General features: G+C 40.0%; 1 protein-coding gene across 1 annotated transcript in view; it reads left to right on the forward strand.

Moving 5' to 3' along the window:
- LOC118792480 (kelch-like protein 29) overlaps window positions 1-16,673 on the forward strand; it is a 179,663-nt gene that overhangs the window by 50,397 nt on the left and 112,593 nt on the right. The window contains exon 3 of the mRNA XM_036550334.1: window positions 4,228-4,551. Within this exon, the coding sequence (XP_036406227.1) occupies window positions 4,270-4,551 (282 nt within the window). The 5' untranslated portion in view covers window positions 4,228-4,269. The remainder of the gene's footprint in view (window positions 1-4,227; window positions 4,552-16,673) is intronic.

Below are 16,673 nucleotides of genomic sequence, written 5' to 3' on the forward strand. Positions count from 1 at the left end.
GGATTCGCATTTGCCTGAACCACACCCTCTGTCAGCTGCCTTGTGTCGTTCACCTTTGCCATTCCCCTGGGAAGTGGGTTCTGACATTTTGTGACCCATGGTTCCGGACCACTTTGTAGTTTGCTTTCATTTAAACTTGAAGGGCAAGTTGTCCCCAAATGTACAACTGAACGGAATGGTATTGAATGGAATGAATTCACATCAAAAATGAAGCATCTGTCAAATAGAAACTCTTTTTTTCTCATTTTAACAGCAAATACCCTATTACAAACAATGCTGATGTTACATATGATCACCAGTGTTGTGGACTTTTTATTCTGTGTTCACAAGGGTTGTGAAGAGAAAACAGTGCGTGTGTCAGGTCAGAATGCACGTATCTTGGTAACAAAGAGGCACGCCCTAATTTCAGGTAAACCCCAGCCCCAAAGCGCATCTCCCACATGGGGACCCTTAACTTTCCATCTAAGATATCACGTAGGTGCGACAGAGCTGTGCCACCCTTCTGGGAAGCACTTAGGTTGAGTTTAAGTGTGCGTATCTCAAATCTGAATCGGCCTCTTAAGTGTCAGCAGTGAGTAGACTCAGTTGTGAACAACCGACAGCATCTTTCTTTTGTTCAGCAAAGCCAAATGCCTCCCTTTTAATCTTCTGCTTACTCAGAGAGGGTCTTTTCTCCGTTTTGATGCGCCTCTATAATAATCTCAGTGTTTAAATGCAGCTGCAGAGACCTGCCTTCCCAATTTATTAAATTAGTTACAGTGCATACTCTTTTTTTTGATGTATCAGTTGTTTTGTTCTTGCCCATCAATTAGTTTTCCCTCTCGCTCTTCCGAAGTGTTTCTATAAATGAACTGCATTCATGCAGTCTGGTGCTTTCAGAGGTACTGTGCAGTCTGATCAAGGAATCTGACGCATTTTATCAGTGTCTCTATCTTCCACAGTTCAGCGTGTGTGAATTGGTTGCAGGGTTTGGATAGAGAATTAAAGAGGGTTTTTTTTGTTTGCGGCCCATAGCTATTTTTGTACTAACAGTCTTCTCCATTATTTAAATGTCACTCTGAATACCTTTGTGTTGTCCTGGAGCAGCTGTCAGCATCTCAGCTGTGTGTGTGCACCTCGGTCATGTGGTCTGGCTGTGTGTGTGTGTGTGTGTGTGTGTGTGTGTGTGTGTGTGTGTGTGTGTGTGTGTGCGCGTGTGTGTGTGTGTGTGTGTGTGTGCGTGCGCGCATGCGTGGGCGTGCACGTGTGTGTGTGTGTGTCTGTCTGTCTGTTTGTGTGCGTGTGTGTGTTTGTGTGTGTCTTTCTGTATGTGTTTGTGTGTTAGGTCAGGATGACAAATTTGGGTTATTTTCTCATGTCCCTCAAGAAGCGTTTATTGTTTCATGTTTATGTATTGCAGCAGAAGGCAGCATTTGTGCTTTGCGACTGCAATTCAAAGTGTTGTAGAAATAAGTGTACACAAAGGCGGTAAAAACGGGATAACTGCAAACACACACAGAGCTTGCGAGGTCACTCAGGTAACATTAATGCGAGGATGAAGTGATTCTCATTGTCTTTCCTCCACTGAAAAAAAAAAGAGAAAAGCAAAATGTATTGGTTCCAGCTAAGGTACCCGTCTGTGTATACCACACCACCGCACTGCCCATCTGTTTGACTGTGTCTTTCTGCGTATCTCTGTGTGCAATTCCCTGATGTGTTTGTTAATACTCCTCAGTAGAGGGATGACAGCTGCAGTGGAGTGGGGCGTGTGTTTCATGCTCACGTATGTGAGAAACTTTTTTTTCCCCAGTTAATCACAAGGCTGCCGCTCTCCCGCGGGTTCGGTTTCTCCCCGGTCTTCCGCCTCGGCTCTCACCGGGGGCACGCATGTATGGCAGGTCCAATTATCATCTCGCGGTGTCAGCACCGGGAGACCCATGCGGACTGAACCCAACCCATCTGCCTTTGTTTTGTTTTTTTTTGCTCCAGCCACGCCAGCCACTCCATTACGAGGAACCGCTATATCGCATTTTCACAATTGCGGTGTCAGTCAGTGTGTTCGTAACCCCCCCTGCTCCCTCACTGTTACCGGCCACGTGAATCTAATCCGGAGGGAAAGAAAAATGTCTTTGTTGACCGACTGATTCAAGCACTATTAGTTGAGCATTCCCCCTTATGAAAAGAAGCCCAATGTTTTTTTCATGGTTTATGTTTTTAACCCCCCCCCCCCCCCGTTAATCAAGGTACTCAAGTGTATATACATTGCTGAGACAAACAAAATGTTAAACTTAACTAACCAGTCCTCACGTCAATTATTTATATCTTTATCATGATGCAATAGGCCAGTTATTCATGAAACATTGGTACAGTGTGGGCCAAATTCTTTCCTATTTGTTTAATGCTTAGGTATGGAGTTTCCTGCATTAATGAAGGCCACAGTTCCCCAGTGTCCATCGCTATTGGCAAAAAGATAATCACACCTCCTTGATAACCATACTCTCCTCTCTCTCTCTCTCACTCTCTCTCTCTGTCTCTCCCTTCTTCCCTTTCTTTCCCTCTCAAAGCATTTGCTTTTCAGATCAAGGTCCACCATTGCTCTTTTATACTGTCCTCCTTCAAGGCTTCATTTGTGCGGCGGGGAATAGTCTGACAGATATAAATGTGTAGAAGAGACACTTACGGTATCAATGCTCTCGCTTGTTATTAAAGACGTTTGATTGTGTCAAAAAGCCCAACCTTGATTGAACATAATTTCTTCCGTGTTAATGGATTTTTCGATTTTTTTTTTCTCTCTCTCAGTTGACATCCATCTCCAGAGAAACTACAGGAGCGGGACCTCATATGTTTAATACGCAGCTACAGCAAATAATGTAAAACAGTATAAAATATTGTAAAATATTTCATAGTTAATATACTCCACAATTTATAGAATGGCTAAAATAATACTACCATTGTCTTTGTCAACTATGATTGGCAGCCCATGTTGTCAGAATAAATAGACTTTGTTCCACTGGGAATAGGGGGTGGCTGGTTGACCAGGGTCTCCTCGTTTCCTCACTCTCGGGTACCTTGCGAGTCATCACGCACCTGTGAGTTACTCGGATGACGTCAGCTGAGTAGTGCCTATCCTGCACTGGGTGCCCACTTCACCGTGGTGCACTGTACACTGTAGTGCAAAAAATAGCCATTGACTTGCCTTAGGGTGTATCGGTGCATTTGTCTCACTTCAGTGCCCCTGTAGTGGGACGAATTAAACCTGCAATTGGTGATTCCAGAATGGGCTGTATGAAGCTGCTGTAAAAAGTGTTTAAAAATGCCACATACATTACGATTCTGTCAGATGCTATCTAATCCAGTTCAGTGGTCAGTGTGGCATTCACGGTGTAGAGCAATACTCCTCAAGGAATTCTTTCAGACCCAAGCCCCTTTGCACCGCTGATATTTATTTAAAATTAATGAACAGATACTTGTGATGCAAAGATGGCTGGCCTTCTAGGAGTTCTTTATGGAGTGCCGCGCTGGGTTTTTTTTCGTCCCTTCTGGGGAGCTGGGTTTCATTGTTTCAGTGTCATCTTCCTTGGAGCGGAGAGCACAGATAAACTTTTGAAGAGCTCCCTCAGAAGCGTGACAGTTCTTCCTTTTTCTTTACGGGTTTCATCAGTCTCTCAGGGTCACCGCAATTGTGGAGCATCAGGATTGATTTTAGATGAAGAGTCACAGGTGCGGAGTCTTTTGAAGGTGACCGAGTGTAGTGTGTCCCCTCAGTCCACCACTTAACTGTGTGGGGTGCCTCAGAAATCGCGTTAATGGTATCTTAAGGCAAGAGCTTACCAGTTTCAGCTGAATCGGAAGTGCTTTAAAGGGTGCCACATGAGCATATAGGATATGTGATACATTTTCTGTTTATTATTTTTCTAAAACAATACATACTTCAGAAAAAAACATAGAATTTAATATAATAATGATAACAAGAGGTAGCTGGCTTTTAGACACTGGCAAGTATTGGTGGTAGAGTTGCAGAGTCAGGAATCCCAAAATGGGAAGAGCTGCCATATTACTCATTGATGTGAACTAATAAAAACGTTTTGCTGTGCAGAGCAAAGTCTTTTGTTTGCTTGAACAACATCAGCTGAATAAAGTCAGATGACAGTATACTTTAGTCCCGCCCATTGTTCGCAGATTCTCTGTGGGAACACCCTTAATTGGTCAAACTGGTCCACTCTAACTGGTCCCCCTCCCCTCTCCCAGGCAGCTTCCTGTTCCCTTTGAGAAGTAGAGCGCCCCCTTGAGATGTCGCGGCACCACAACCGCTTCGAGAGGGATTACCGCAACGTGTGGGAGAGGAGGGAGCGATGCGCCCTCCTGAACAACGGCCTCAACACCAGCTGCAACACCACCAACAGCTGCGGCGGGATCACCGGCCCGTCCAGCAGCAACAACCGCCCGGGGCTCCTCCCCCTGCCCGTCATCCCCTCACTGCTGCCCACCCCCATCACCGTCGCCGTGACAACCTCCAGTAACGACCTGGCCTGCAAGAGAGTGGGATCCATATCCACCACCCCTGCTGCCAAGGTAAGCGGGTCACGCCCTTGCCTACCTGGATCATTTAGGATCTTTTTTTCCCCCTCTCCAGCTCTTTCGAGCCATTACAGTGTCCTTCCTTTTTGTTTCTTTTGTCAGTGAAGCAGTGTTTGACTATCTTTTGGAGATTATTAACTGAACAAAATTTTGAGGTCTTTGTTCAGATAGTATTTAGGTAGCATTTTATTTATATTTTATTTGCTTATGCAGCATTTTTTGTGTTGAAATGTATAACCAATGCACTTGAATGCAACACTCCTACAATCACACAATCAGTGGGTGAAAACACTCAATGCCTTTTCCCCAGTGAAATATTTCACATTCCAGGTGTAGCTGGAAGACATGTACCGGACACAAGGAGGGATGCGTCTGACACATTTCTTAGTGTAGGGACAGCACAGATGGGCTCCCGAGTGGTGCAGTCAGTAAGGCAAGACAAATTGTCTTTGTTCTGCTGGGTATACGGGTAGGTATATCAGGCTAGGACTTCTCTGCTCACCACTTTCGGACACGATTTGAGTCATCAGGCGCCTGCGAGTTGCTTGGGTGAGGTCTGTGGAGAAACACCCATCCAAGGTTGTTGTGGTGAGACAGGACTAACGGCAATTCCTAACAGGGTCACATGAAGGGGAAAAAAAGCATTTAAAAAGCTCCCAGGATCCAGCACTGCCCAAGGAAGGAACTGCTGTACTTCCTGGCAAAGTTTCACTTTCCTACTATCAGCAGAATATTTAATTGCCTGTATCTATTCATTAGCTTTGTTTTATGGCCAGTTTCCAGGGTTTATTGATAGCGCACATGGTGTAGTAAAAATGTATCATTATTTTCGGTAAGGAATTTATTGCTCTGCTCAGTCTTGTTATAAACACCTGTTTGTAATGTAGGCATTAGAGAAGTGCACAATAAAACATGTCATTGCCTTTTTTTTAACTACCACCCGGAAGCTGCAAACATTAAAATAGCCTGCCATTCAATATTCTGTTCGGGTGTATCTCTGTCATCTGTCACCTGTAGATTGATTGTTTTTTTGTTTGTTCTGCCTGTCTGCACGAGCCATCTCTGACAGGCTGATTATTGATCGGGTGCATGAAGCCCTCTGTCCGCCTCTGCTCATATCACAGGATTCGACAAAGGCAGAGATACGGCACAATATTAGCTTGTTTTCTTCCTGACACATTAATGAACGCGTCAGTTCATGCATTTGTGTACATGCGCATGCATGAATTCACGGGGTCCCGTTCCGTTCAAATTCCGAGTAAGGCTGGCACAAGAAGGGCACCATCTGCCCTCACTTTTCCTAGTAACAAATGGGGAAGCACAATAAACCAAACTAAATTTAATTTACAGAGGTGGTCAGGTCTTCATTTCCCTGCAACGGGGGAACAGAAGAATTTTCATATTTGTTGATTTATTTCTTTATTTTCATCTGCATAAAAAAGATAAATATCTATTGTCAGCTTTGAAGGTGCTATTTCTGTTCTGCTGATTAATAGGCAGTAAAGACTCTCTGGTGTAATTTTTTTTCCCCTGATGGTGAAGTGCTTCTCTAAGCAGTGCAATCAGGATTATTTGGGTCGTAGGCAGTGACACAAACCATTAATTTACATATATTTATCAAGTAATTACCTAGAACTGGAGTACTGACTATTTACCTGGTTCTTGAAGTTGTACGGGTCCTGAATAATTGCAGAGAAGGTTTTCGCTGTTAATGACCAGTTTTTAGGATGTATTGTCGAAAGTCTTTGTGCTTCACGGATGGTACAGTCTATGTCCTTTCTTCCACAGTCTTTGTAGCTATGTTTTAAGTGTCACTCAAACCGTAGGATCCTTTACACTGTGCTTAGACAAAAATACCATTTTATGCAAATTGAGTTTTGATGGCCTAACTTGGCAAAAAAAATCCTCATTGTGTGTATTCAACTGATTTAATGGAGCCTTGCTTGTCATTTTTTTTTTTAAATTGTGCAATATTCCTTTACCGACTTAAGTTTGTTTACAAGTAGCACAACAGAAAAGGAAGCTGGAGTCTCAGAAATCTCTTCTTGTCCGATTAAAGCAGTTTTGTGTAACCAGCTTGTTTGTGGCTGTTTTTATGGAGTTAAAAGTAAAAGCTCAGGGAAGAAAAAAAAACAGATAAGGAGTAATGAATGGGCACAACCCAAAAGTCGACAAGCAAGGAAAAATGTGTGATGTTAAGCTGGAAAAACACAAGATTTTTCTTCAGCCTTTTGTGGATATACAAGAGACTGCTTCACTTGTGTCAAACTGCTAGGTTGATGCATAGAAACCTCTCCTTCCTAATTTAGTTTTTCCTACCTGCTTGGCTAACTAGATTATTATTATTAGTTATTTGCTTAGCAGTTGCCCTTATCCAGGGCGACGTAAGTAGCTTACATTTTTAATAGATGATCCATTTACACAGCTGAACGCCTTCTGAAGCAAGTCGGGTTAGCACCGTTGTTCAATACCAACACATACAGGCAAAATGTTGTTTCCTCAAACATTTTAATATTTGAAATCTGCTTTCATTTTGTATTATTCTGAGGTTTTTGTAGATGAATTCAGTTTTGATATGTGCTCATTTACCAGCATGAAGCCGGTGTTTGTGAAGGTCCCACTGTAATTGCATCAAATCATTGCTGTGAGAATAGAAGAATCTTTCACATAAGGTTTATAGGATTTTTAGGTGTTTATATAGGAAAAACCCTGCTTCCAGGTTTGTATATGGTGAATGTTAAAAAGGTTTCAAGGTTCAAGTCTGACTGTTCTTTGCTTAACAAAAGAAGTGAAGTTTAATGTGTCTGAAGAGTAAGAGGCTGACACCGAGCATGCTTGTTGCACAGATAGCATGCCTTCTTCCTAGGCAATCCGGTCCCATGCAGGAGGTATACCAATGCATTCACATTCTCTCTGCATCCTCTCTATTTAGCCATTCTCTGTGGTAACCCTCTGATCACTTGCCTTTCAAAGAATACCACAGAGCTGGGAGGGTTAATAGTATTACTTGATTCTCAAGAATAAAATCATTCACAAAAATGGGTACACGGAATACGTCTGTGCAAAATGTGTCCATTTCGAAGGCTATCTGAAATTCACAGTTGAAAGCCTTTGCTCATGGTGACTTTCAACACACACTGCAATTCGATAATGATTCAGACACAGTTTTGGTGGTCTGAGCAACTGAGTCCCGCCACTCACCAGAGATTGTGATTTCCTGTTCTCCAAGAAGCAGATTGCAGCTTGCAGGGTGGTGTGGATGGTATTACCATTTGTGCAGTAGAACTATCTTGAACTTGATTTGAAACTGAATGTCCAAAAGTCATTTAGTAGAAAAAAATAACTGAAAGTTTGATCCAGTAGCGATGTCTGACAGCCACCCCTAGCTTTTCCTGAACCCGGGGTCAGGATGCTGCAGCCATGTACAGTAATATAGTAGAATACCCAGCTGTTTTACAAAAGTTTTTTTGAATAATGTAATATTTCCTCATCTGACATTGTGAAGGTTTGAATACTGATGTGCTTGTTTCAACAAATTAGTCTCATATTTCATTTCCATTGAGGAGTGATTGTTACTGCAAATTTCAGGGAATCAGGGACACATCATTAGCTTCCATGTACAAGTTTAATAGATAGTAGCACTGAAGTAAAATGGTGTTGTAATTCAACAGAACTCGCTAGCTAGTTGAAAGTAAAGTCTTTGCGAAAAAGAGGTGAGAAGGCAAATGCCGTGATCTGTGATTTTATGACATTTGTTATGCAAACATGCATGAATGTATTATGCCACTTCTGTTCATACCTGAACTCTTGCTATATACGGTGGATAATGTTGCAGGGACTTTACTTGTAGCTGACTAGTTACTTAGATTGCTAACTAGCCTGCTTGCATGTAAGTAACTTAATGGCAAGCTGCTGTGAATTAGCATTAATTAAGAAGTGGCTAACTACTAAGTTACCTAGCAACCGACCTAGTATATTGACTGGCTAGCCATGTTTTCTACAGTAGTTCAGTCCAGTGGTGCACGAATTCAGTATTCATGCTACACCACTACTGCTGTAATATGTGTTAAATTGGTGGTAGATAAATTAAAAGCATACACCTTTGTAGTTTAATGTGGATATGAGTCACCTAAACACTTATTTGTAATTTATAAATTCATTTGTTTTGACTAGATAAAATATTAGTCTAAAATGCAATGCAGAAAATTCCTTTATTCATCACAAGGGTGAATTCCAAGGTTAAAGACTACATGGACTGTATTTCACTTTTCTTTTAATTGTATATTCTCAAAGCATATTACCAAACACTACAGTCAGCTTTCTCTACTGGAGTGTCGTTGTTGACATTTACCTACATTTAAATCTCTAAATGCTGGTTAAAAATGAGAAAAACCTCATGCTACCAATATCAGAGTACTCTCGATGTGTTTTGCCACTGTTTAAATGAACAAACATTTAAGTCTGATATGTAGTGAAATGAAAATGAAATTGATATTTCATCAAGCAATATTTCATCAGCACAGGTCTCTCGGAGGTGAACTACAAGACGGTAGGAAGTCAATGAACTTTTTGATTTTTCAGGAATTTTTGATAGAAGGTCAATAAAGAGAATCCTCATGTTTACACACATCTGTCTGACCCCACGTTACTTGTGGATACAGGTGTAGCCTACAAGGATACAGGTATATAAGTCTGTACTTAAACATGGGATACTTCTTGTCCTTTATAGCTTCTAAGACAGAAAGCTATCATGAGTACTTTAGGTTTGGTAAGAATGCTCATCTATTTAAAGTCTTTATTTCTGGCTTACAGTTATCAGCTTTCTGAATTGTTTTTTTTTTGCCACATTTATGATTGCAGCTCTGAAATCTGATTTTTGAAAAAATGATTTGATACTGCCCGTGGTGCGATAAGTAGTAATGTACTGCATATTACGGGGTTAATGAGAGGAATAAGGATAATATTATTTTACTTTTTCCTATAGGAGTAATTACTCCCGTCTTAGAAATTTAATGACTTATAAAAGTATAGTGAGCATGTCAGTGGTTTGTCTGATGGATAGTACGCTTGCTATGACGAAGTGAACTACATTAACGTTAACGGTTCGGACATGCTTTAATGGTATGTGATACATATTTTCAGAAAATTACTTTATGTGTTTGTCTTCACATAAAGGAATTGCGGGTGTTCGCTTAAAAAAACTCTAAATGCAAAACTTGGAGCGACCTGACAGATACGTGAAGTCAGTATGACTCTCAATAGCCAAGTGGAACTGATGATTGAAGAATATTGGGGGAAAAATATGAACAATGATATCACGTAATCTTGATTCAAGCAAGGCTGGTGCGTTAAGAAAAGTACTTTTTTAAAAAAAAAAAATTGTGATAACCTTGCTACCGAGGCTGGAGAGGAGATCTATTGAATTTGAGATGATTAAAATTTAAAGCACACGGCGGGGAGTTGAGAAATGTGTGGAATCGCCGCGGTGGACGGTCTCTGAATCAAACTGCGCGAGAGCAGCGGGCTGCCATTGTGCTGTCAGAGACCTGAAAGACGCGCTGATAAGATGGGCAATACATTCTTTAGAATAGCTCTGCGGTGTGTGGCATTGAAAAGAATAACCCTACTGGAAATTTACATGGAATAAATACATTTGCTTTGCAATTTTTTTTTCTTTTTTTTTTTGGGGGGGGGGGGGGGGGGGGATAATTTAAAGGGAACCTAGATGCGGCGGAGTTAAGACCAATTGGAAACGCATTACAAATTCTACTGGCGGTAGGTTATACGAGATACAATGGCACAGCCGACAACATGGATCATTTGCCAAAATGGCTTGTTAATTGCCGGCACATTATAAATCGATTGCCAAGGCGTTAGAGCTCAATTACCAATGCACTACGATTCCGTTGATAGAATATTTTAAATCAACTGCAAATGTTCACAAAACAAGTGAACTTGTTTTACTAGGGTTTCATCTGAATATGTGGAATAATCATGTTTCGTATCATTTTTCCTTGGAGTGTTGCTCCGTTACTTGAAATTGGTCAGTACACGGATAGAAAGTGTTGACTTTTTTGGTCCAGCCACTCTACCTGTACCCAAACCACCTACAACCTCAGAAGAGTTGAATGCTAGTCTTATCTGCGAAGCCATAAGGGATATGCTATAAGCGTGTTCTTTTTGTGCATAATGGATTCTTACAGTCTGTAGCGTCAGTTTCTCTCTGGACAGATTGTGGTCATTACAGTGCGATATTTACAGCGCTGTATTTCCCACTGGGGAGAGGATCACATTGAGCAGGAGAGCCCCGTGAGTGTTTCATTCATTAAAGTTGGCTGTTGTCATCTCATCTCTCCTTGGATTTTGAATCGAATTGCTCAACTCCTCTGGAGTTCAGCAGATAAAATATTAATTGGCTAGTGAAATTCTATTCCTGTTTTTAGCATCATGTCCTTAATGCTTAATTTGCTATTCATATGTTGATTACCAAGAACTAGAAAGCATTTTGAAGGTCAGGCTTCTCCCCTCAACACCCCCACTCACTCACACTCATGCGCGCACACACACACACACACACACACACACACACATACACACACAAACTCAGTGCAAACTGACTGCAGTCCACACGGCATTCACTGTTTGGGAATACTCTGCGTGCATACTCTTTTGGCTGTAACTGTTTTTTATTACAAATTCAGGTAATTTTTGAGGGCCAAAGAGTCTCAATTGTATTTATTGTTTGACAGCTTAAAGGGGAAAGGTAGAGAACTGTGCTCGAGATAACAATATACAGTATTTTATGGACAATGCTCAAAGATTTGTTTACCTTTTGATGGGTCAGTATTGTAATCAGTCATAATTAATGTGACCTTGTTTTAGACTTTCATTGGTTTCCAATAATGTTCACTTGCATGTTTGCGCTCCCCTTGGAAGTACAATGGATTTTCCATATTCTCATTCTGATTTAATTTCAGGCAATGTAAGTGTAAAAGAACACTGTAATGTGTTGGTCTGCAGAATAAGCTTGACTCCTTCAGGCTGCTCTCTAAAACAATTGATTCGTTAAAAACAAAATTCACATATGAATTTTTAATTTAAGAGTGTTCTCAGGAATAGACCAGAAGGCAATCCACGTCTTAAACTTGCTAATAGTGTCCGTTTGGTATAGATGCTGATTTGAAAACCAGATGAGGAACTGTGGTAGTACTCTTTGCATTTTTCTTAATCTGAGCTCCTAGTACAGGATCTACCTTTATGAATGAATAACATATGAAATGTCACCCTGAATAAGACATCTGCTTAGCTAGTAAATGCTATTATATCACGCTAAATGTTTTTGATTTAGAATGGGTATAGGAACAATTGACAGTAAAATAGATTTGTTCAATCTAAGCTTTCATTTGTGAATAACTAGAATGAATATTTAGTTTGTAAATGTGTAGTGTGGAATAGACTATATCACAATGTGCAATGCCATTATTGTAACTACATGCATGTAACACTGTGCAGGTATAGTTTACACCCCCCCCACCTCCCCCATCCTTGTATTGGGCATTAGACAAGCGTAAATTATTTGCTGTTGGCCATTCTCTGAGTACTACAGGGCTGACTTTTCTCAGAATGTATTTTAATGGAGAGAATTATTGACAGTTTTCTTCCTTTCAAAAGCCCACACTGTATAAGACATAGCTTTGTATTGATTTGGTGAATGCTTGTCAGTATCATATCTAATGTGCGGAGAGTAGAGTTGTGTAGAGTTTACATGGGGATAGAGGATGTCCTCCAAAATAAACCCCCTTTGTTGTCTGTTTAAATGACTTTTTGAGTGAGAATATAATCATCAGAGTTTTTTTCTGTTCTCTTAAAATGTATACTTTTTAAAGAATATGAAAGTTAAAATGCAACTGTCAAATCACAAAACATTCAAGCACTTCTATGTATTTGTAAGCTGGTCAGTTCGTTTCCCTGGCTGACGGATACATGTAGACAGAATAACAAAAACAGACTTGCAACATGTCTGAAAGCACAGTGCTAAGCTTGTAGTGGTTTAATTTGCCCTGCAAGAGGCTGTCTAATGGGTGAGTAAAAGAGTTTGTGCATGGTGACATGTGGAAGCTCTTTTCTGCTAATGAAGACCAGTCAAGTCTGTGTTTACATAAGGTTCAGACCACAGTAGCTCGGAATCCTGGCAAACACTGTGCTTGGCTTTATAATTCAGAATCTTTTCTGTAAAAACACCAGGAGGCACGCTGTTGATGGTGAGATTTTGTGTTAGGGCTCATAGTGGTCCGTCCTTTTTAGGTTCCAAAGACAAGTTACTGCCATCTCTAAGGCTTAAGAGTGAACTCTTTTTTTGCCCCTAACATGAGAAAAAGGTCTGCTTTTAATACAGAGTATTTCATGATGAGTTTTGGTGCTATGGATTTGGATATTAATTCTCCAAAAGAAAGAACAGAATAAGGAGGCTGACATTGTTCTTGTTCTCTTGCAAAGCTTTACATATAAAGACTTGATAATGGGAATCAAAGAAAGAGGTGGACATCCAGCGCTCCCTGTTGTGAAACCCTTCTTCATAAAAAAAATTTTAAAAATCACTGATAACATTTTCAGGATTACTTTTTGGTTATGCACTAATTTAGAGGGGAGTTTAAAGTACATATCTGTAAAAAAATAATAATTTCATTTTGGGATTGATGTCTTTTTTTATTTAATCTGGTCTTTGCACTTTCCAGTGCTGAGTTCCAGATTTGATGTAACAGCAATGCAATCTGTAATTTTGAGAAAAAAATTATATAAATATATATATTGTTACATATATAACATTATAATGTGCTTGGCAGTTGTCCAAATTTAGGAAAAACCATGTGTACATACACACACATACACATACATATTATATACATATACATGTATAATCCTTCAGTAAACTATGTAAAATATAGACAGCCAATTTTAGCTGTCTGGCTAACCTGGTGGAATCTTAAAGGTTTTTCGTTGTATTAAAATAGCTCGCATCTAGGTGAAAGAGTAAGAATATGTTAACAGTTACATATTTACAACAGAGTCAAATACCCATTACCAAAAAAGGTTTTGGATATAAAGGGTGTTTGAGATCCCCAGTAATAACAATAATACTATCAGGGTGCGAAATACGGGGGATCTCGGGGGATCCGAGACCCCTTGATTGACAGTTGAGACCCCTTGAAAGCCTCAACAGCAAAATTTTGGGGGGGGGGGGTCTCTGGAAAAATCTTTAAAAAATTATTTGTCACTTGCAATTGTCACTAAAAATGTCTTTTAACCCTTAAACCCGACAGACGCAGCCTGTGTCCAAATTCACATCCCTTCTTCTCGGTTGAATTGCTAACGATGCTAGTTGTCTATGTGACGAAGTGGTGGTGAGAAAAATAAATTTCAATTTACATCAAATTTATATCATAATATTTATATCATACTTACAATCTGCATTCAGCTCTGTGTCCATCTCCGCACCCATTACTCTTGTTTGAATTACTCATGAACTCATCATTGCATAGATATGGAACACATATTTGTTTGAGCTTTGTAATGATGCTAGTCACATATTTGTACATACTGAAGTAATCACGTTATGAAGACAGATCAAACTTCTGCAAAGTAATATCTTTACTAATTTCTTCACCCTCCTGTTTTGTTGTTTCTCCCGGGAACCTCCTGTAATTTGCATGGCAAACTTTATTATAAATAATCGTCATACACGGATTCATATGTTTTGTATGTTTGTCTGACGTTATCCAAGTTGCCAGATTGTCTACACAATCTACACACACAATCCACACACTACATACAATTATTTATTTACCATCCACACACCCCCCACACCCCCCCACCGAAAAAACCTCCCATATTTTGAAACCCATGTTGGCAGGTATGGGTAGGGGGGACCCCCCAATTGCCACTGGGTATTTTGCACACTGAATACTGTACTAACAACACTACTACAGCTAGTAGTACTATTAATAATAACAGTAATAAAACACTTTCTAATGGCTTTTTTAGGGCTTTCTGCATATATTTTCCTCATACTTTCCTCATAATTTTCTCAAGAGAGGATTAGATATGTAATTCAAAAGGAAAATTAAACCCTTTAGATACCCAATATTATCATGCTATACTAAACATTAAAAGAATTTTTAACCTAAGTGTATTCAATATAGTAATTGCATGGCAAACTGTGATAGCTAAACTAATTTACTAGTCTTTGATGTAATTAACATTACATTCTAAAATCAAATAAAAAAAACTGAAAGTAATACCTAACACGTTGAATGTAAGTATGCTCACTTTAATGATCTGTAGCCTGTGCTGTACTTCAAAACAGAGCAGTTTTAATCGCCCTTGTTCGTGTTTTTATAGTGCATGATATTTAAATTGGAGAACATAAGAAGCATTTTCAAAGATTGGATTGACAATGTGGTTTAAAGAGTTTTTTTTTTTTTTGTCTGTGACTGCCATGTGCGGATAGGTAGCCTGTGTTCTTAAAGCAAATTGAATTGGCTACTTGAAGAACAGAGAGGTTTCAGAGATTCCATTTGAAACTTTCTGTTGCAGATCACTCAGATTTCTGTGCGGGTAGACTTACATTAAGGTGACGCTTAAAGTAAGATGGAAACAAATGCAAGTCTGATGAACACTTCACACATTTGCATTCTCTCCCACTCACTTAACCCCCCCCCCCCGACACACACACACACACATGCACCCCTCCCACCCATACCTCCCCACAAGGCATATCTTGGCATAGATATTTTTTCCAGGGTCAGTGTTTTTTTTTGTTTTTTTTTTTTTTGTTCTTTGTGCATGTCTGAGATTGGATTGCAAATCCATCCACAGCAGTAGCTGAGATGTAATATTAGATAGTGGTCTGCCGCCTCCTTCGTTCTGTTACCCGTTGTTTGCTTCTCGAGATCTGAGGCTTTCAAATATATTGACTTCACCCTCTAACTAAACGCTACATGGCTGGGGTTTCCAGCGTGTCACGCTGTGTTGATGTTGCCCTATTTCATCTGGTGCTCGCTATCAGCTCAAGGTCAGATGGGTAACGCGGAAGGCACGACCCCGCAATACAAACACATTTGAAATACATATCGCGAGCACAATGTTTTAAAGTACCTTTTCATCGGAGACGAAGGAAAGCCGCGTATATCTGCTGAGTAAAAATGGAAAGTTGCGTATGCAGGTGCGTCTGCTGATCCCTGAAGTAAACTCCACGGTGCGTCACAGATTACTCGGCTGCGTGAGGAGGTGGGGAAAAAAAACCTGAACTCTCAGGTTCACCTTGCCTTGTTTTCAGTAATGGGCAAAGTAAACACTGACATTTAAAAAGCCGAAATCCATGTCATTAAAGCTTGACATTAAAACAAACTGGATTCATAAGGTCACTTTGTTCAGCGCTGATGCATACTGTCAAGAGTTTCAAACATGTCTGTGTCTGCGTAGAGTTGCTTTTCAACTACAATCAGGAATGAGGGGTTTCAGTCCAATTGCTGTATGAGTAATCAGTTTCAGCTAGTCTTGACATTTTTTCCTCAATTGTTACACATTGCTAATGCACTGGGACTTTAAATAAACAGTGTTGTTAGAATGGATCTGAAATACATGAATTAAAATAAACTCATGACTTCAGACCAAAGCAGCAGAACAGTTGGAGTAAATGTCTCCTGAATCTCCTCACATTTCAGTGGCATTCAGTCAGCAGTTTGGTTACTTTATCATTTGCTTATCAGACACCTTTACCCAGGCCAACTTTGCTAACTTCGCTTGGCTAACTTTTCATTATTACACAGATATTAATTTATAAGTTACTTACACATTGGTAAGAACTTACATAGTTCTTAACCTGAATTGCACCAATTAATATGTGTCTAAGTGCTTCACTCAAGGGGTACAATGTGTTATCTTGGAACCTGCAAGCCTTATTCTGCCTTGTACATAGTAACAATACATAAATGGAAATTAAGCATATTCTTTGCACCACGGTTTAGCAGTCAAGGCTCACATAAGCATGTGATTCACTAGGTAAGTACTCTTTGGTATAGCAAAAGAGTGTGGTAATACCATGGACCAGAAGTAGA

Source organism: Megalops cyprinoides, chromosome 17 (genome assembly GCF_013368585.1).
Source record: "Megalops cyprinoides isolate fMegCyp1 chromosome 17, fMegCyp1.pri, whole genome shotgun sequence".
Taxonomy (NCBI): Eukaryota; Metazoa; Chordata; class Actinopteri; order Elopiformes; family Megalopidae; genus Megalops; species Megalops cyprinoides.